The sequence below is a fragment of the Octodon degus genome, unplaced genomic scaffold, assembly GCF_000260255.1.
Source record: "Octodon degus isolate 3935 unplaced genomic scaffold, OctDeg1.0 scaffold00026, whole genome shotgun sequence".
Classification (NCBI taxonomy): domain Eukaryota; kingdom Metazoa; phylum Chordata; class Mammalia; order Rodentia; family Octodontidae; genus Octodon; species Octodon degus.
This window is the reverse complement of record NW_004524602.1, coordinates 5,360,884-5,377,937: the sequence shown is the minus strand read 5'-3', so window position 1 is coordinate 5,377,937 and position 17,054 is coordinate 5,360,884. Positions and strand designations below refer to the sequence as shown.

Below are 17,054 nucleotides of genomic sequence, written 5' to 3'. Positions count from 1 at the left end.
AAAAAAAAAAAAAAAAAAAGGTGAAAGATAGTAAATTTATGTATTTATCACATACTCAAACACACCCACCCACTACACACATCCATACCTATGCGTGTATAAAGAAAATAACGAAGGCCATAAACAGACCCACAAAAGACATTAACTTCATTAAAGCCTGACTCTGGCCAGCTTGGAGAGCTACGTTTCACAGCTTGAGAGAGACCTGCACATGTGTATAACTGCCCTTTGCACATACTCTTTGACCTAATGAGGAAGAATAAAGAACTTTGCTACTTGTGTTCAGAGAATTCTGGGTACAACTGTATCCAATTTCAGGTGGCTAAAGAATCAATGCTTTGTTTTGTTTCTAAGGAGTATTTTTACAAAAAGAAAACAAATGACTACATAAATAAGTGGAGCAGAAAAGACACCATAAAAATACCTCAAAAGGGCTGGGAATATAGCTCAGTGGTGCAAGTGCCTGCCTGGCAAGTGTTCAAGGTCCTGAATTCAAGTTCTGGTATTAAAAAAAAACAAAAACAAAAACAAAAAAACTCTAAGAACATGTCCATTTGTAGCCACAAGTAAACATTTTACTTACACAGGAATACTTGCATTGTCCTTTGATGTGAAGAAAATGGCCCTTGTAGTTCCTTCTCTGGAAGGGTCTTCAAGCTTGTGGTCATAAGACTGACCTGGTCTAAGGTGTTCTCTTTTTGAGATGCGATTATTAGTGTGTTTGCTGGTAATATCCTGCTGGGTGCCCATTCTTTCTGTTTTGCACAATTCTTTGACACTACTAGATTGGAAGGGGTTTCCTTTTCTTTCAAAGAAAAGTGTGACAGGTCGGTCCTGAAGGGGTAAATGAGCAGAAGAACTGTCTTTGGGGGCAAAACCAGAATCTTTTACAAGTACTGATGGGGATCCTAGTCCACTGGGTTCTCCCTTATTTGGGGCACTTGGAATAAATAGAGAGGTTGGCCTTTCTGCTCTTGGCTTTGACTGACAGAATGATGGTGGCAGGAAAGACTCGCCACCTCTTGGCTTTTCGATTGTCTTGAAAGCTTTGCGCTCCTTTTCCAGAATATCTGTTTGCTTTCGAATCTGTTCCATCATTTCTTTTTCATTTTGCTGCTGCAACTGCTTTTGCCTTTCTTCCTTCTCTGTGTTTAGTTTTTCTAATTTCTTAAGCACATTATTAGAAGAATCCATATTCAAAGAAGGAACCACTTGGTCTCCTGAGAAGTGAGACTTTCTAGCTTCTTTGCTGAAATCTAAAATATGAGCTGTCCCCATTGTGTGGTTGTGTTCCAAATGTTTGTTTCTTTGGACACTAGTGTCTAGCTGGGAACTTGTTTTCAGGGTGTCTTGATGGGGAATATAAAAAAATGTAGGCAAACTATTTGACATGGATGAGTCTCTCTGCTGTGGCTTACAGGTGATAGGCTCAGAACCACAGACCCGCTTTTCCTGTAAAGTCCCATTCTTTAAGGTCTCTGAGTCAGAGGATGCTCCCTTTCCAATCCCTACAGAGCTGGTCTCACTTGAGACACCGAGCGAATTGTCCTGTGAATCAGATTTTAGACTGTGAGACATCTTTGGCGATGGAGCCTGCAAGTGTCCTTCATCTAAAGTTACAGACTCTAGCTTACTCTTCAGGCTGTCCTCACAGCTCAGAAGTTCCAAGCTTCCTTGAGAGCTTTCACTATCAGGAGTGTCCTGTGGAGACTGGAGGCCTTCAGGCATCAGTTCTGTAGACCATCTGCGCTCCTCTGAAGGAGACATACCACCAAGAGAACGAACTTTCAGTAGTTCCAAACTAAATATAGCTTGCTCTAGCTCTCTCATTCTCCGGCTTTCTCTTTTGGCCCGGCCTACTTTTTTCTGATGGAGATCTTCCAATGACTTGGGTCTTTCTCTGACAATCACCTCTTGCTGTAAGTCCACACCACTTTGGCTTCTGGCTCTCTCCTGTCTCTTGTCCAGAGACTCCTCTGCACCCTCCACTGAACCATCATGGCCAACACGATTACTGTCCATCACAGATTTACTTTCCTCTATGGCTTTCACTCTGCTGTCAAAGGAACGGTCCTCCCACTCTGAAGGGTCTGAACCCCGAATTCCCAGAGCTCCAAATACCTTAACATTCATTAATCCATGCTCTAGTTTTGCTTCTTTTAGCTTCTGTTCTTTTATGGCTTTAAATCTACATGAAAACAGACATAAATGGGTTATAGATAACCTGGCTATCAATGAAGAGAATGCATTGATTAGAAATACTAGAAATTTAAAAAGAAATGGAAAGTCACAGTTTTTTTCTTTCTTATTTTAAAGATAGTCTATTATGCTGCACTTGTTCAGGGTGGCCTTAAACTTCAAGTTTAAGTGATCCCCACTCCACAGCTGCAATACTGGTATGTGCCACTGCACCTAGCTTTAAAATTTTCATCTTGTAATACTTAAGGATTTCTTAATCATATCATTTGAATTTTCCCATTTCCATGAGACAGAGGACATTCATTATGAATATCAAGTTTCTTTTTTTTTGGTTTGTCTGTCTGTTTTTCCCAGAGAGGCTGTTGCTCTGTAAGTTTGGTTGGCCTTGAATTAACTATGCAGCCTCAGCTGGCTTCAAACCTGTAGTGATCCTTCTGCCTCAGGCTCCCAAGTGCTAAGATTATAAGTGTGTGCCATCGTGCCCAGCTATGTATATTATTTCTAACTGGGCATTCCAGCCAAAATGTAAACTAACTCAGAAGAACAGCTCTTATTTTAATAATATCTTTACTTTAGGACAGACCTTACATATGAAATGAATGTTACTATAGATAAAAAGTTGAATACTGTTGGTGTGGTAGCACAAGACTATAATCTCTGCACTCAGGGAATAGGGACAGGAGGATTGCTGCAATTTCGAGGCCAGCCTGGGCTACATGGTGAGTTCAAGTCCAGCCAGTGTAGTGAAGAAATAAACTGTATATAACTAGTAATAGTACTAGCAACAAATATTACCTTTGTCTTGCTGTGAATCCTCTATACGTCGACTGCAAAAGGATAATTGCATTCCTTTGCTCTTGATATCTCTTACTTTCCCTGTAGCTCTTCCATCTTGCCTGTATGCAGGTGGCAGCCATGTGCCTGTACCTACAGAGGTTCCTCCATTTCCGCTGGATGATGATGACTGCAGCCCGTAGCTCTAAGTACCTTTGCCTCTCTAAGTGAGCACGCCAGGAAGCTTGGAGGAGAGTAGCTGCACTAGCCATGACAAAAGCATCCTTCTGCACAGCTGTAGTTCTGACTTGCTTTTGATTTAGGTAATTCCTCCAGAATCTCTGGGAGGAAAATAACAACATGGGTCGTCAGTCATGTCACCATAAAAATGAGAAAAAAGGATAAATTTCTCAGAAGTGGCTAAATAGCTAAACTGTCACTGAATAAAAAAGTCTTCCAGATATGCTTGAATAAACAACTACTTTAAATAATAACCTTCATCAAGTTAACTATAGAACATAAAAATTTTGGATGTTTTCATGCCCTACAAATTCATTTCAACAAGTAATATTTTTTGATACAATTTGCTCTAATAATATTAATAGGTTTAAGGCAACTAAAGATGAAGACACTAAAGATTTCCTTATACACAAAAAAATGTCTTGTGGCAAATACCCAAGAATATAAAAAATGAGAGAAATAATAACAGATAAAAATGTGTATGCAAACATATGTAACTGGTATGTATACATATGTAACTGGTCTGTTAACATTCTGTAGGGACTCACATATTAGAAAATTCATAGATAATTATAAAATGAGCTAATACAAGCTTACAGGAAATGCTCAATAAATGAAAAGGGAGAAAATATGGGAACACATGTGTACACCTACAGTAACTGTTCAGAAAGCTCTATTTACACTAAATTTTTAAAAAAGTAACTGCCATACAGATCTGCTGCAGACTGTCACTAGACAAAAGAAGTACTGGAGAAGTGATTTGAGTGTCAACTTGACCAAAGCTAGAAAAATGAACAAATGCAAGTATTTTGAGAGAAAAATACCAACTTGTTTCTTGCTATGGTGGCTTTGTTGTCACTTCTGGTAAGGTAATGCTGAACTGATTAACACTATACAGTATGTGCTAAAAAATACAAAAAGCTTCACAGAATTGTTCACAAACAGAGGTGCTCATGAACCAAGAAGTTATTGTAATTGTGTTGATATTTATCTGATTTTTTTTATGTCCCATACTGTTGACTTTAATAAACTTAAATGAGCCAGAAAAAAAAAAAATGTGACATAAGGTGCCCATCACCCAATAATGCCTAAGAGCAATGTACATGTAGCTCTCAAATGTCACTAAGCAAACTATTACATAAAAAGAGCCATCTCAATAAAAATTAAGTTACATGACTCCTTTGCACCTGTTCATACCTCACAAAACACTGCAAGTATAAATGCAAGTTAACTTAAATTAAGCAAATCAGTAGTAATCTATTGGGTGTTGTGAACATTATAAAATCAAGAATACATTCTCATCTCTGCAGTTTACATCATTATTACGAGTTACACAGTGAAACTGTGAGTTGTTATTGAATAAAGAACAAATAAACCAGCCAATCTCATGCAAAGACTCCTCTGCGTCACACCTGGATAACAATGGCTGCCTGTCTCAGATGAAGGAAATGCTGTCTACACAGCAACACCCGGAACCATCGCTGCAACAACACGATTCTACGGAGTACCTCTTGGTGAAGCAGGTCCTGTAAGTGCTGTCGTTCCTGCTCCTTCAAGAAGATCTACCACAAGAAGAAACACAGGGAATGCAGCTTAAGAAGAAGACATAAAAGTTTTGTTTCCATGAAATATTCTTCCTGTAGCAGGCTTTTTAGACAAGAACAAATGCAGACATTTAAATGAAAGACTGAAAAACGAAGTCCTGTATCAACTGATCTGAACAGTCATTCTCAAATTGAAAAGAATACATTAAAACACAGGAGGAGTAGGAAGATGAACAAGAATACAACAATTCTACCTGCAGAGACTGGATACATTATTCCTTTGGGAAAAAATCGCTTCTATGACTCAATGTACTATTGAAAATATGTCAACATAATATTTTTAAAGTGTGTTATAAGGCAAAGATTGAGAACCATATCTTGAAACTTGATCATTATGTGAATAAACCAATGACAGCACAGCATTTTTAAAATCTAGCATTCATCAAAGATTTCTTATGGCCAAAACTATCCATCAGGTTATTTACTTACTTTTTCTTCCCTCTGATAAATTCTTAGAGGTTTTGCGATATACAAAAATAAATTAAGACATAACTCTTTGGAAACAAAATTTGCACTTTACCGTCAAATGCAGATAAATATTATGTACCCTAACAAGAAAACAATGAATAAAGGCTCAGAAGATCTCACCTGAGCAACAAAAGGCATTGAAACAAAAATAAAGGCATGGACAGAATACAACAGAACCCTTCATTTTCATGAAGAGGATAATGAATGGTATGAAGCCACAATTTGAAGGTTCTTTAAACAGAGGAAGATGTTTGAATTTAATGAGGAAGTCACTGGGGTACTATTATAGCGCAAGAGGCCAAGACAAAATATATTAAGATCCTTTTGATCAGAATAAAATAAGTTACACAAATTACTAAAATAGATTAATAACAGATAAACATCTGTTTATTCTAAGAGTAACTTAGATAAGAGCTAATGAAAAGAAAATGGAAGCAGAAAGAATAGAAAAAAGGGAAAAGATGTAAATATCATTTGTAAGAAAAGAGAGAAACAGAATTTTGCAAAACCATTATGTTGAAGGGTAAGCTAAAATGACTTCTAGGCTGAGAAGAGGAAAAGAAGTAAAAAAAAAGAAAGCTGCTGATAAATTAAGACTAATAGATGAATCTGGATAAGGTTACCTTGGGCAAGTGAGTTGCCAAAGATGGTGGAATATCTAGTCAGAGATGGTTTAAATTACAGCTAAAATTACAGTCACAAGTAAAGGACTGACCAAAAGTTTTGTTAATATTAGTTATAGTAAACAAAAATAATTTTAGCTTAATCAATTTCCTTATGAATTTGATGCACTACTTTTTAAATAAAAATCCTCATAATTAACAACTGAAATTACGAAAATACAAAAATTATTCAATTTTGACAAAGGATATATATACATACATATATTATATTTACCATGGTTTTTCCAACTTGGTAACTATCTGGATTAAGATTTATTTTCCTAAAGAAATTCTGAATGTTAAATTTGGATGGAATAATATTTTGAGGAAGAAGTACATGAAAGTGGCTCACAAAATCCTGAAAAATAAAAAGAAAATGCTGTAAAATCACGAGAATTGTATTTGTAGTAAACAAAACACTAAACAAGTTAATTATCCCTTAATTACTCTGTCTTTTTCTTTTAAACAGATGAAACAAAAAAGGCAGTTATTGATTTAATATATAAAAGGTTAATTTTTAAAAAATGGGAAGAGGGAAAGAAACTGAGTTCTGTATATTAATGCTATCAAATGGAAGAAGAAAGACAAAAGTTAATTATCTCTTTGGAGAAATATGTATTAAAGACAAAAGAAACGATTATTTAGCAGAAACCTGAAATTCTTAGCCAATAAACAAAAAAAATCTAATGCGGCACCCTTTTATTTTTAGTATTGAACCCAGGCTATTTAATGTGTTTTTTTGAGATGAGATCTAACCAAGTAACTATGTGGCCCAGGCTTGCCTTGAACTTATAATCTTCCTACCTCTGACTCCCAAAATTCTGAGACAACCAGAGTATGCTACTATGCCTAGCATGGGAGCTATTAGAAGGGTATAACTGAGATTAAAGTTTTCTTCCTCAGTACAACAAAGACTCCAATATAAAAATTTGTTTTTCGTTTTTTTGAAATGGGGTTTCCACTACTATTATGGACTATTGGACTATATTAGATTATTTTGCTGAACTCAAGCACCTATAATATTTGAATGACAATGGAACACCCATCTCTGATCAAACAAAAAAGGGGGATATAAATGAAGGACCATTTTGTAGTGAAAAAAAATATATATATATACATATCTACATATGTCTCTATATATGTATATACAACATAGTTAGGACAGATATACAGCTACTTTCCCTTAGTTCAATGAGAAGAAAGATTTGTACTAATAGTGTTTGGACAAGACACTATTGTACTCTGCATTTTGTACTCTGAATAACTAGTACGAAGACAACAATATACAATGTATTAATTATTGTAACTGTCCTACTAACCTGTTTTGAAACTGTCTCATTGCTAATTCTTTCTCATTAAAATTACTTTTAAAAAATAGCAAAAAAAAAAAAAAAAAAAGAAAAGAAATGGGGTTTCCCTATGCAGTTGAGGCTGGCTTCAAACTTGCAGCGATACTCCTACTTCAGTCATAGGACTTTAGGCGTGTACCACCACACACAGCTTCAATATAATTTCTACAGATATAGCTGCAGTAGCTGATAATAATAGCTGTGTACCTTCTTGGTAGTTTCCTATTAAAGAAAACCCTGCTATGAAAACTATCAGTGGCTAGATAATTTTGATTGACTACTTCAATTCCTGGAGCAATCAGTGTGAAGAACTGCATTATCATTTAATTTACTAGAAAACACTCTGATTAGATAATAGCCATATACTGGATTCTATTACAACACAAGCTTAGTGAGATTGCTGGTATCCAACAAAAATAAGTACATTTTTAAACTTTTTCAAGTCTGTATACAAAAGAGACCAGAAAATGAGAATTAAGAGAAATAAACAAGTGAGACCAAAAGAAATAGATAGGCGAAAATATTTATGTGATATGAATATATAAATATCACTACAGAAGCACAACCTGAAAAGAGTATTTGCAGCTGTATCCTGACTGGCGAATCCGAACTGTCTCCAGCATTCCAGTGTATCGGAGCTGTCTGAGTACCAAGGCATCGTTGAACCTTAAAGGCAGCTAAAACAAAACAAATGGAAAACTGTGAACCTAGAACAGTTGTATCTCCAAATTATTATCTGTCTCATCAGCACGGCTAACTTTGAGTATTTAGGGACTGCCTGCAGGTTGTCAGGTCACAGCACAGTCAAGGCTTACATCCCAGGTAGTAGCTACAGAAAAGTTCTGTTGACCCTGAAGGAAAAAAGAGAGAACCAAGCATCCAGGTATCTCTGGCTGTAAAGGCTGAAGACCTTACAGGAATACAGCTAACGAAGGAGACAGCAAGTCTAGTCACTATAACATCTGTAACACAAGTAATCTACTTAAACATAGTCAAGACCTACTTGTACAGAACTTTTATTTCTGTAGTAGTTGTGTTTTCTTTTTTGAGATGGAGTCTTGCTGTGCTGTCCATGTTGATTTAGAACATCTAGGTTCAAGTGATTCTCCTGATTCAGCCTCTCCAGTGCTAGACCTATGCTACCACACCTAGCTTATCATATCTGTGTTTCATTTGACTTTATAATAGTATGAGAAATCATCTGTCAGTTAAATGGTTAAATGAGAGCTTAAAGATGCTTTTTCCAACATAAGGTGAAGAAGTTTTTTTCCCTAATTTTTTTTTTTTTTTTTTGATGATCATATTGGCAGGAAGCACTGAAAGAAAAATCTTGTAGTCTCTCAGAATTAATTTGTTTACTACAGGCACTGACAAGGAAAGGCTAATGGGAGGTAGCCATTCAACACCAATCTCAACAGCCTATCACTCCAAGATATCTCATTATACATGTTTTTGGATACTCAAAACAAGATATACTTGGAGCCTCTGATATTTTTTCTGTTTCCTAAATAGTATTTTCAATCGCCTGTCTAAGGCAATCCCAAGCACTTGCCCTTGCAGCTAGATGGAACACACTAGCTATCAAGGAAAATAAAAAGAAAAAATGAGCAAATAATGTCAGGTAATAATAGTTAACATTTGGTACTTCTATACTCCTGAACTACTTCATTAATTGAACTCCATGTATAGCAAGATCTCAATAACTGAAACTCAAAGTTCTATTTTTTTTTCTTTTTTGTATTCTTTAGGGAAGGGTCTGATCCGCCTGTTTACCGCAAGTGCTGGGATTACAGGCACGAGCCACCACACCCAGTCTCAACTGCCATCTCAGGGTGCCTGGGGGCAGGGCCGGCATGGCAGGCCTGGGGATCAAATCCCAGGCCCCTGTGCTTGCTTGCAGGAGCTTTAATCCACCGAGCTGTTTGACCGACCCCTCAAAGTTATATTTAAACATAATAGTTTGTTTTGTAGTCACTAGAAGAGAATAGCTAACATATACTAACTACTTAGTACAGGCAGAAATAGGCACTTTATGGCTAACAAATATGGCCACAAAATAGAGGTTATTCCTATAATTACAGTTTATTATTACATGTATTAAAAGTTTTTCATTTTAACTTTATTAGTACATGTTTGTAGTACATAAAGGACAAATTAAAATGTTTAAGCCACATAATAATCACATGTTATAATTTATATCCTGATGTCCCCCAAAAGCTTTGAGCTAACAGGCTAGAGGTTGAGGAAGGTGATTATGGGGCCTTACTACTGGCTGGCTTGTAAGAGGAAGGATCTGGTGGGAGTAGGCAAGTCCTGAGGAGTGTGACCTGGGAAGATTTTAGCTGCCTTTCTGACTCCACTCTTGATGTTCTCTGTTTCTAGTCCAAGCCAACCTTTCTTAGAGCCAGCTGACTATGGATTGAAACATCTACAAATTGAAAGCTGAAATAAACCTTTCCTTCTGTGGTGTCAGGTACTGTGTTTCAACAATGAAGAAAGTGACTAAGATATCAAGTAACTTCTCTAAAATTTTAATTAGCAGACCTGCAGATTATTTCTGTAAAAAGTGAGAAAGTTGAACAGAATTCCTATTAAATCTTGCTGTTTAGGCTGGAACTACTTCTTCCTATGATGAACACAAAAGTGACAAAGATTTACATGATTATTTACTTGTAAAGGAATACTTATTTGTAGAGGCTGGGGATAAAGCTTAGCAGCACAGCACCTGCCTGGCAAGCACAAGGTCCTGAGTTTGATGCTCAGTACCACCCCACAAAAAAACCCCTTATTTTTATGTTCTGTGTTGTCTATTTTTCTTAGTTATAGGAATTGCCATAGAAAAGACAAAGGAATCAAGAATGACCATGGGATCTGCCTAAGAAGAAAGGGACAAGAAACCCTAAAGGAGAAAAATATTAAGGATAGCATATTTCCCAAAAGAGAGATTAATCTTTTAAGTAAAAGAAATTTTTGACAGAAGTAAACTCAGTTCTGAAGAAATTTCAAGGATTATTTGCTTTTTAAATGCTAGAGATGCTAAGTCAAATGGGCACAAACACAATAAGACAGGTAAATGTGGATGTGAGAAGAGGAGCCATAGAAAGTATTTATAAAACACTATTTTCCTTACAAAAATTATAGACAGCTCTCTTCCTCTCCAATCTCTTCAAAAATGGATTTAAATTTTGGTTTGAAGTAACCTAAGCTAAATGGTAACGTTCACAAAACATTTTTACCTTTTCAGCATTAGAGCGAATGCATTTCACAAAATATGGTTCTGCTTGTCCTAGTGTCTCCATCAGCTTGCTTAACGACGCCTACAATTCAAAGCAATACAGTTAGCACATTCTCTAGTTCCAAATTTGCAACAATTTATAAATAAACTTATAAAATAAATGATATTGCCAGAATATGTAAAAACTGTCTACAAATACATAGAAAAGTTTTGTTTCTAGGAAACAAACTATACATTCCCATTCTGGTTAAATTTATGATAAAGTTAAGGATGGTAATTCAATTTTTAAAAAATTTTATGTATCTGGTACAGGATCTCACTATGCAGCTCAAATTCATGATTCTCCTGTTTTTAGCCTCCCCAGCACTGGGATTATAGGTGTGTGGTGTGCCACCATGCCCAGACTTAGGGGCTGGGCCCATCTGGGGGCGGGGCCCGCACAGGATGTGGTACTAGTACCCAACAATACCCACCCCCCCACACACACACCCCTCCTGTTCCTGTACTTGCCTAAACAGGCACTTAGTCTCCTGAGCTAGCTCACTGATCCTAAGGGTAACAGTAAATACTACACACATAGTTCAGAATAATATAAGCATAGAAAATTTGTCACTATATTTTCACAATCCCTTTACTTCATTCAAATGTGTACATTTTTGAAAAACTTTAAAATTCATCCAATATGGTATCTTATATAGTAGCACTTCATTGCTTTAATTTTAATGGTTCTAGAGTATACAGCAATGTTCATTATTTCATTCCAAATAATGACAATTTGTACCTTCTTTTTTCTGGATCCATCTAGCTAGAGATTTAACAATTTTTAAATCCAGTCAAAGAACTACTATTGCTTTGGTTACACTGATATTTCTCTTTTTCTGTTTTCAATTTCATTGAACTCTCCTATTACCTTTCTATTTCCTTCTAATTGCTCTGGGTTTAATATATACTTTTTCTAGTTTACTAAGGTAAAAAGCTTAGATTATTGACTTAAGGCTAATCTCCTAAGAACATTTTCAATATGTTCATATATTTAATGATATAAATTAACCTTGGAGTATTGCTTTCGATGCACATAGGTGTTTTTTTGGCAGAACCGGGGATTGAACTCAGGTCCTTGTACTTGCCAGAGAAGTGCTTACTCCACTGAGCCATCTCCCCGGCCCTTGCACATAAATTTTTCTATTTAATTCCAATAAAAATTTATTAAGATAACTCTGAATTTTTTACTCTCACTTTGACTAAGTACTACTTAAAAATCTGATTTTTCTTTTCCAACTATTTGAGGAGAGTTATTCTTTGATTTTTAGCTTAATTCTATTATGGCCAAATAAAATATTTTATGTGATTTTAACTTTAACTTTGTTAAGCCTTGTTTTATGAAAGGCCACTTAAGATCTATTTTGGAAAGTGTTCATTCCATAAGCACATAAAGTGAATATACATTATGGAGTTGTTGGCTGGAATGTTTTATTCATCTCAATTAGGCTACTGAAAGGTAACAGTTCTGTTCAAGTCTTCCATATATTTCCCTGCCTACTTATCTTAAGAATTACTGAGAAATGTGATAAAGTATTCAAGAATAATTACAGATTTTTCCATTTTTTTCTCTTTTAGTTCCATGAGGTTTGTGTTTAGATATTTAGGGCCTCTGTTAAAAACATACACTTAGGATTACATATTGAAAATACACTTAGGATTACATATTGAAAATAAATTACTCCTTATCATAATGAAATATTCCTCTTTGGTAACTTTTTTCCATTCTGAAGTTTACTTATCTGAGAAATAGGGAAAAGAAAATTTACTTTCTACTACCTCAAGCAAAGGACTATGCTGATTAATAAAACAATAATGGTGGCAAAGCCCACCTGGGCAACAAAACGAGTTCAAGGCAGCATGAACTGCATAGTGAGACCTTGTCACCAAAAGAAGGAAAGAAGGGAGGAAGGAGGGAAAGACAAAGAAAGAAACAAAGGAAGGAAGGAAGATGAGGAGGAGGGAGGGAGGGAGGAGGGAAAAAGGGAGGGAAAGAGGGAGGGAAAGAGGGAGGAAAGTGGGCAGAAAGAAGAAGGAGAGAAGGGCAGGGAAGGGAAGAGGGAGGGAAAGAGACAGAGAAGGAAGGATGGAGAGAGGGAGGGGGCGGGGGAAAGAGAGGGAGGAGGGGAAGGAACAGATAGAAGAGAAAGAAACAGAGAAAGGAGAGAGGGAGAGGGAGTGGGAGAGAAAGGGAGGAAGGAAGGAAGGAAGGAAGGAAGGAAGGAAGGAAGGAAGGAAGGAAGGAAGGATAGACAAACGGACGGATGGACAGAAGGAAGGAAATGTCTCCAAGAAGCCTGAAGGTCTTGAGTGGCTGAGCTATGTCTGTCAGGCTGGGAGAGAGACAGCAGATTTATCAGCAGGTTTAGACATGTATCTCAGCAACAATATTATATCAAAGTAAGTCACAAAGTTCTCTTAAGGAATTGATCAGGGACATGGTACTTGTGAAGTGGCCACACTTTCACATGGATGATCTATGTGTAAATACTCCATCATTCTTTCCTTTATGCTCAAGTTGCATCATCTCAAAGATTTTACTTAGAAAGTTTGTTGGCCAGAGGAACTAACTCATTTAAGCTGACATTTAACTGTTGGAGACAAAATCTTAAGAAGAAATATCCCAAATACAATTTAACAAGAGATGGACGAGGGACAAAGGAAGGGAGAGGAAATCTCTTACCAATTTGCTATTTATTTTTGTCAATCAGGTGCTTCTTCTATTTTTTGTACATTTTAGGATTCTACTGTAGTTTTGCTACTAGCTCATCACCTATTTCTAATTCAGAAAATTGCTCTAGGATTTCACCTTTGTCATTTTACCTTCAAATGTTACATCATTTATTTTCACCTAAGTTTTACTTTCTTCTATGATAATTTTTTCATACATTTTATTTCTAACCCACAATACAGTACTATTTTTGTTTGCTACAACCAATTACCTTTTGAGAAAAATAATTTCCAACTAAGCTACATTTCTATAACATTCCAGTACTATTTATGGAGACCTAAATCTCCAGTGGTTTTTTTCCCCATCATTATTTGTCAGTGTTTATATTTAATATTTCCAGTAATGTACATCGGGTAATAATGAAATCTCTTGGCTTCTTCTCTGCAAAGTCTCTAGCATTCATTTTTTTTTAAAACAAAGATTGTTATGATTTGTCTGGAGGTCTCCCCACAGGCTCATGCAGTCATGGAGGGCAGGCTTTACAGAGGCAGTTGAATCTAGTTTGTGAAGCATTGTCTAGTGCTGGGGTTGGTGGTGTGAGTACTACACCAGCCCTGGAGCAGGCAGCCTCACACAGTATAAGGGAGGGAAAAGGGGCTTGCTTCTCTCCCTTTCTGCTCTTGCTGCTTTAGCTGTCTTCCACCACCATGAACAGTTGACCCTCTGCCATCCACCCTGCCTTGGAGCCAGTCAATTATGGATCTCTACAAACTGTGAGCTTATAAATAAACCTTTTCTCCTTTAACCTTGGGTGGCAGGTATTTTTGTCTCTGAAATGAGAAAAGTAAGAAAAAGAGATTCAAAAATATCAAAAGTTCTAGCTATGTATTATAATCTTTTAAAATCATCATTTTGTGTAGTGCTGATTTCTGTTGGTCTTTTGAAAGCGGTTAATGCTTAAATTTTCTTTTAATTTTTTATAACTACTTTGTTGGTGGTGTTTTGTTTTGTTTTAACCAATTTTTCAGGTTTATATCTGGTAACCTAAAAATCTAATTTGAATGATAACATCATACAATACAGCAACCATTGTTGAATTCCTATTACTCTGCTTAATGCAATATCATTTCTAATTTTATTTTACTATATTATATTCTTTAAAACTGTCCCATTAATCAATTTTGAAACTGTCTTATTGCTATTTGTTTCTCAATACAATTAATAAAAAAATAAAAATAAATAAAATAAATAAAAGCTAAAAAAACATCATTTTGTTGTTTTCTGGGTTTCATAGTTTCTGATGAGAAATCCAATGTTTTCTTACCTTCTCTGCACCTAATTAAGGTTTCTTCTTTTCCTCTATGTTTAAGATGTTCTTTTCATCATGGGTTTTAGCAATTTGATATTACATACTTTGGTGTGTTTTTCTGCTTATGGTTTAATGATATTCTTTAATCAGTCAGAAAATATTTTGGTTTACATTTCTTCAAGTATGTTTTTCTTCTCCAAGATTCTAATAACACCTAGTTAGACAACTTGATTTTATCCCACAAGTTATGGATGTCATTTTCTTCTTCTCATCTGTTATTTTTTTCAAGAGTTTTCTTTTTTTTTTTTTAAACATTTTTTTTTTAGTGTGTGTGTGTGTGTGTGTGTGTGTGTGTGTGGCCAGCTCAGCCCACCAGGGGGTGGGGCTGGCTGGCATGTGGTGCTGGGGGATCGAACCACGGTCCCTGTGCTTTGCCAAGCTTGTTCCAAGTAGGTGCTTTAGACCACTGAGCCATCTCACCAGCCCAAGAGTTTTCAACTAAATATGTTTTCAAATTCACTACTTGTGAACTAATAAATGTTAATTCTATTGAGCTTACTTTTTATTATCAAATAATATATCTTTAATCTTTAAAAATTCCATTTGAACCTCTTTTTAACCTTCTTTTTTGCTGGTTGTAAGGGGAAGTGGAAGAGAGGAGGGAGGGGAATTTATAATAGCCCCTTCTTCTGGGACAGCATATAGAGACTGTCATTCAAGACAAATATATTCTATATTTTTCCCATCCTATTCATGTCTGTTATACTAAGCATATTTCAAAAATTTGTAATGCCTATTTTGAATTTTTTATTTATTATTTACACCATCTTATTTTTAGTTCTACTCTGAACAATCCACCCTAACCACCCACCCACCCCCCCTTTTTTTTTTAGAGAAATGATCTTCCTATGTAGTCCAGGCTGGCTTTGAATTCGTGACAATCCTCCCAGCTCACCCCCCACACACAGAGGTGCTAGGATTGCAAGCATGCACCACCCTGCCCAGTTATCTCCTAGTTATGGATTCTTTTCCTGATACTTTGCATGCTAAGTAATTTCTGATTTAATGTTAGATGTTTTTAACACTGCTGGATTTCTTTCAATAACAAGTATTTTCCCTAGAATGTACTCACACTCCTTAAAATGAACTTGGTTCTTTGAAAACTTGTCTTTAAACTTTGCAAGGACAGGGCAGAGCAGCTTTAACACTAGGACTATTTCAGTTTCATTACTGAAGCTAGGTCATTCTGGTCCATGTGCCAAGAGGTCACGCCATTCTGGCTGGTGGTAACAAAATTAATCTTCTAGATATGTGTGTATATAAACTGTTACATCTACTGGATTCTAGTAGTTGTTTTTCTCAGTCTCATGTAGTTTTCCCTCCCATCTGCACAGATCAATAGTCAGCTGCATACTCAGGGAGACCCCTTAGTAGCTCTGTTGCTGCTTCTGTGCATCTTCCTCCTCTCCACTACAATGCCCCATAAATTCTAGCTGCCTCTTCTACTTTCATCTTAAATTAAATTAACAAGGCCACTGGCATTTGTTTGAGTTCCCTTTCCAGTGCTAATAAACCAAATAACATACATAGTAACACATTAGTAACATAATTTGTAATCAAATATCCTGGATTTAAAAGGAGGATTTTAAAAAGTATTATGTAGAAATATAACTACCACAGACAAGAGAATTTCCTGTTAACAGTGATATGGTGCTTCTTTTATACAAATAGTTATCCACAAAATTTTCAGCTTATTTTTGTAGTACCTATCAAAAGAGCTTGGACAGAAATACTTCAGAGTAGATACAATTTAGAAAAATATCTTGCAGACAATTATTTTGAACATTACTCAACCAATCTATTATTTTATTTTCCTAAATGCCAAAACCCCCTCAATTTCTAATATAAACAAAGTTAACGCAATTGCCTAAAATCTCATTTAGATAACTGCTGACAGCAGCAGCACAAAGCTTAACTACAAACCACCAAAAAAGATACCACTGTGCTAGCAGTGACTACACTGGGCTGTGGGGTTTGAAGGCAGATTTGGTTTATAATGATTCCTCTCATGTTCTGCTTACACTGAAATTAATGAATCATTCACTGAGAAATCCACCATCCAGAGGCATACGGATGAAAAACAAAAGAGCAGGTGACTTATTTTTACCACCTTGGGTAATTCTTTACAAAGTGACCACTGAAATATGGGTTTTAGTCACATCATCATATCCTAGTCAAGTCTTTGCACATCACTCTGACCTTTCAGTGACAACTGGAAAGCAACACAATCTTTTGTGGTATAAATAAAATTGGAAACAACCTGAAACTGGGCACTGATGCTGGGAGGTTTCTTCTTCTTGTGCAAATGAAGAAGAGACTTGGTAATGCGATCCTGCAGGGTCAGCCTTGTCAGATGCTTCAAAGAATTTACATCCAGCAGGTGCTAAAGAGAAGGGAAAAATTAATTCTCCATATAAATCCTCAGTTTTTATCATATATATATA

The 17,054-nt window shown here is 36.1% G+C and overlaps 1 protein-coding gene across 4 annotated transcripts in view; it reads right to left on the bottom strand.

Moving 5' to 3' along the window:
- Positions 1-17,054, bottom strand: part of Myo9a (myosin IXA) — a 227,184-nt gene that overhangs the window by 79,975 nt on the left and 130,155 nt on the right. For all 4 annotated transcript variants that reach the window (XM_023712466.1, XM_023712464.1, XM_023712465.1 and 1 more), the window contains 7 exons: positions 16,871-16,993; positions 10,533-10,613; positions 7,863-7,973; positions 6,183-6,305; positions 4,626-4,775; positions 2,995-3,314; positions 584-2,188 (listed from right to left, as the gene is read on the bottom strand). In XM_023712466.1, coding sequence (XP_023568234.1) covers positions 584-2,188; positions 2,995-3,314; positions 4,626-4,775; positions 6,183-6,305; positions 7,863-7,973; positions 10,533-10,613; positions 16,871-16,993 — 2,513 coding nt within the window. The remainder of the gene's footprint in view (positions 1-583; positions 2,189-2,994; positions 3,315-4,625; positions 4,776-6,182; positions 6,306-7,862; positions 7,974-10,532; positions 10,614-16,870; positions 16,994-17,054) is intronic.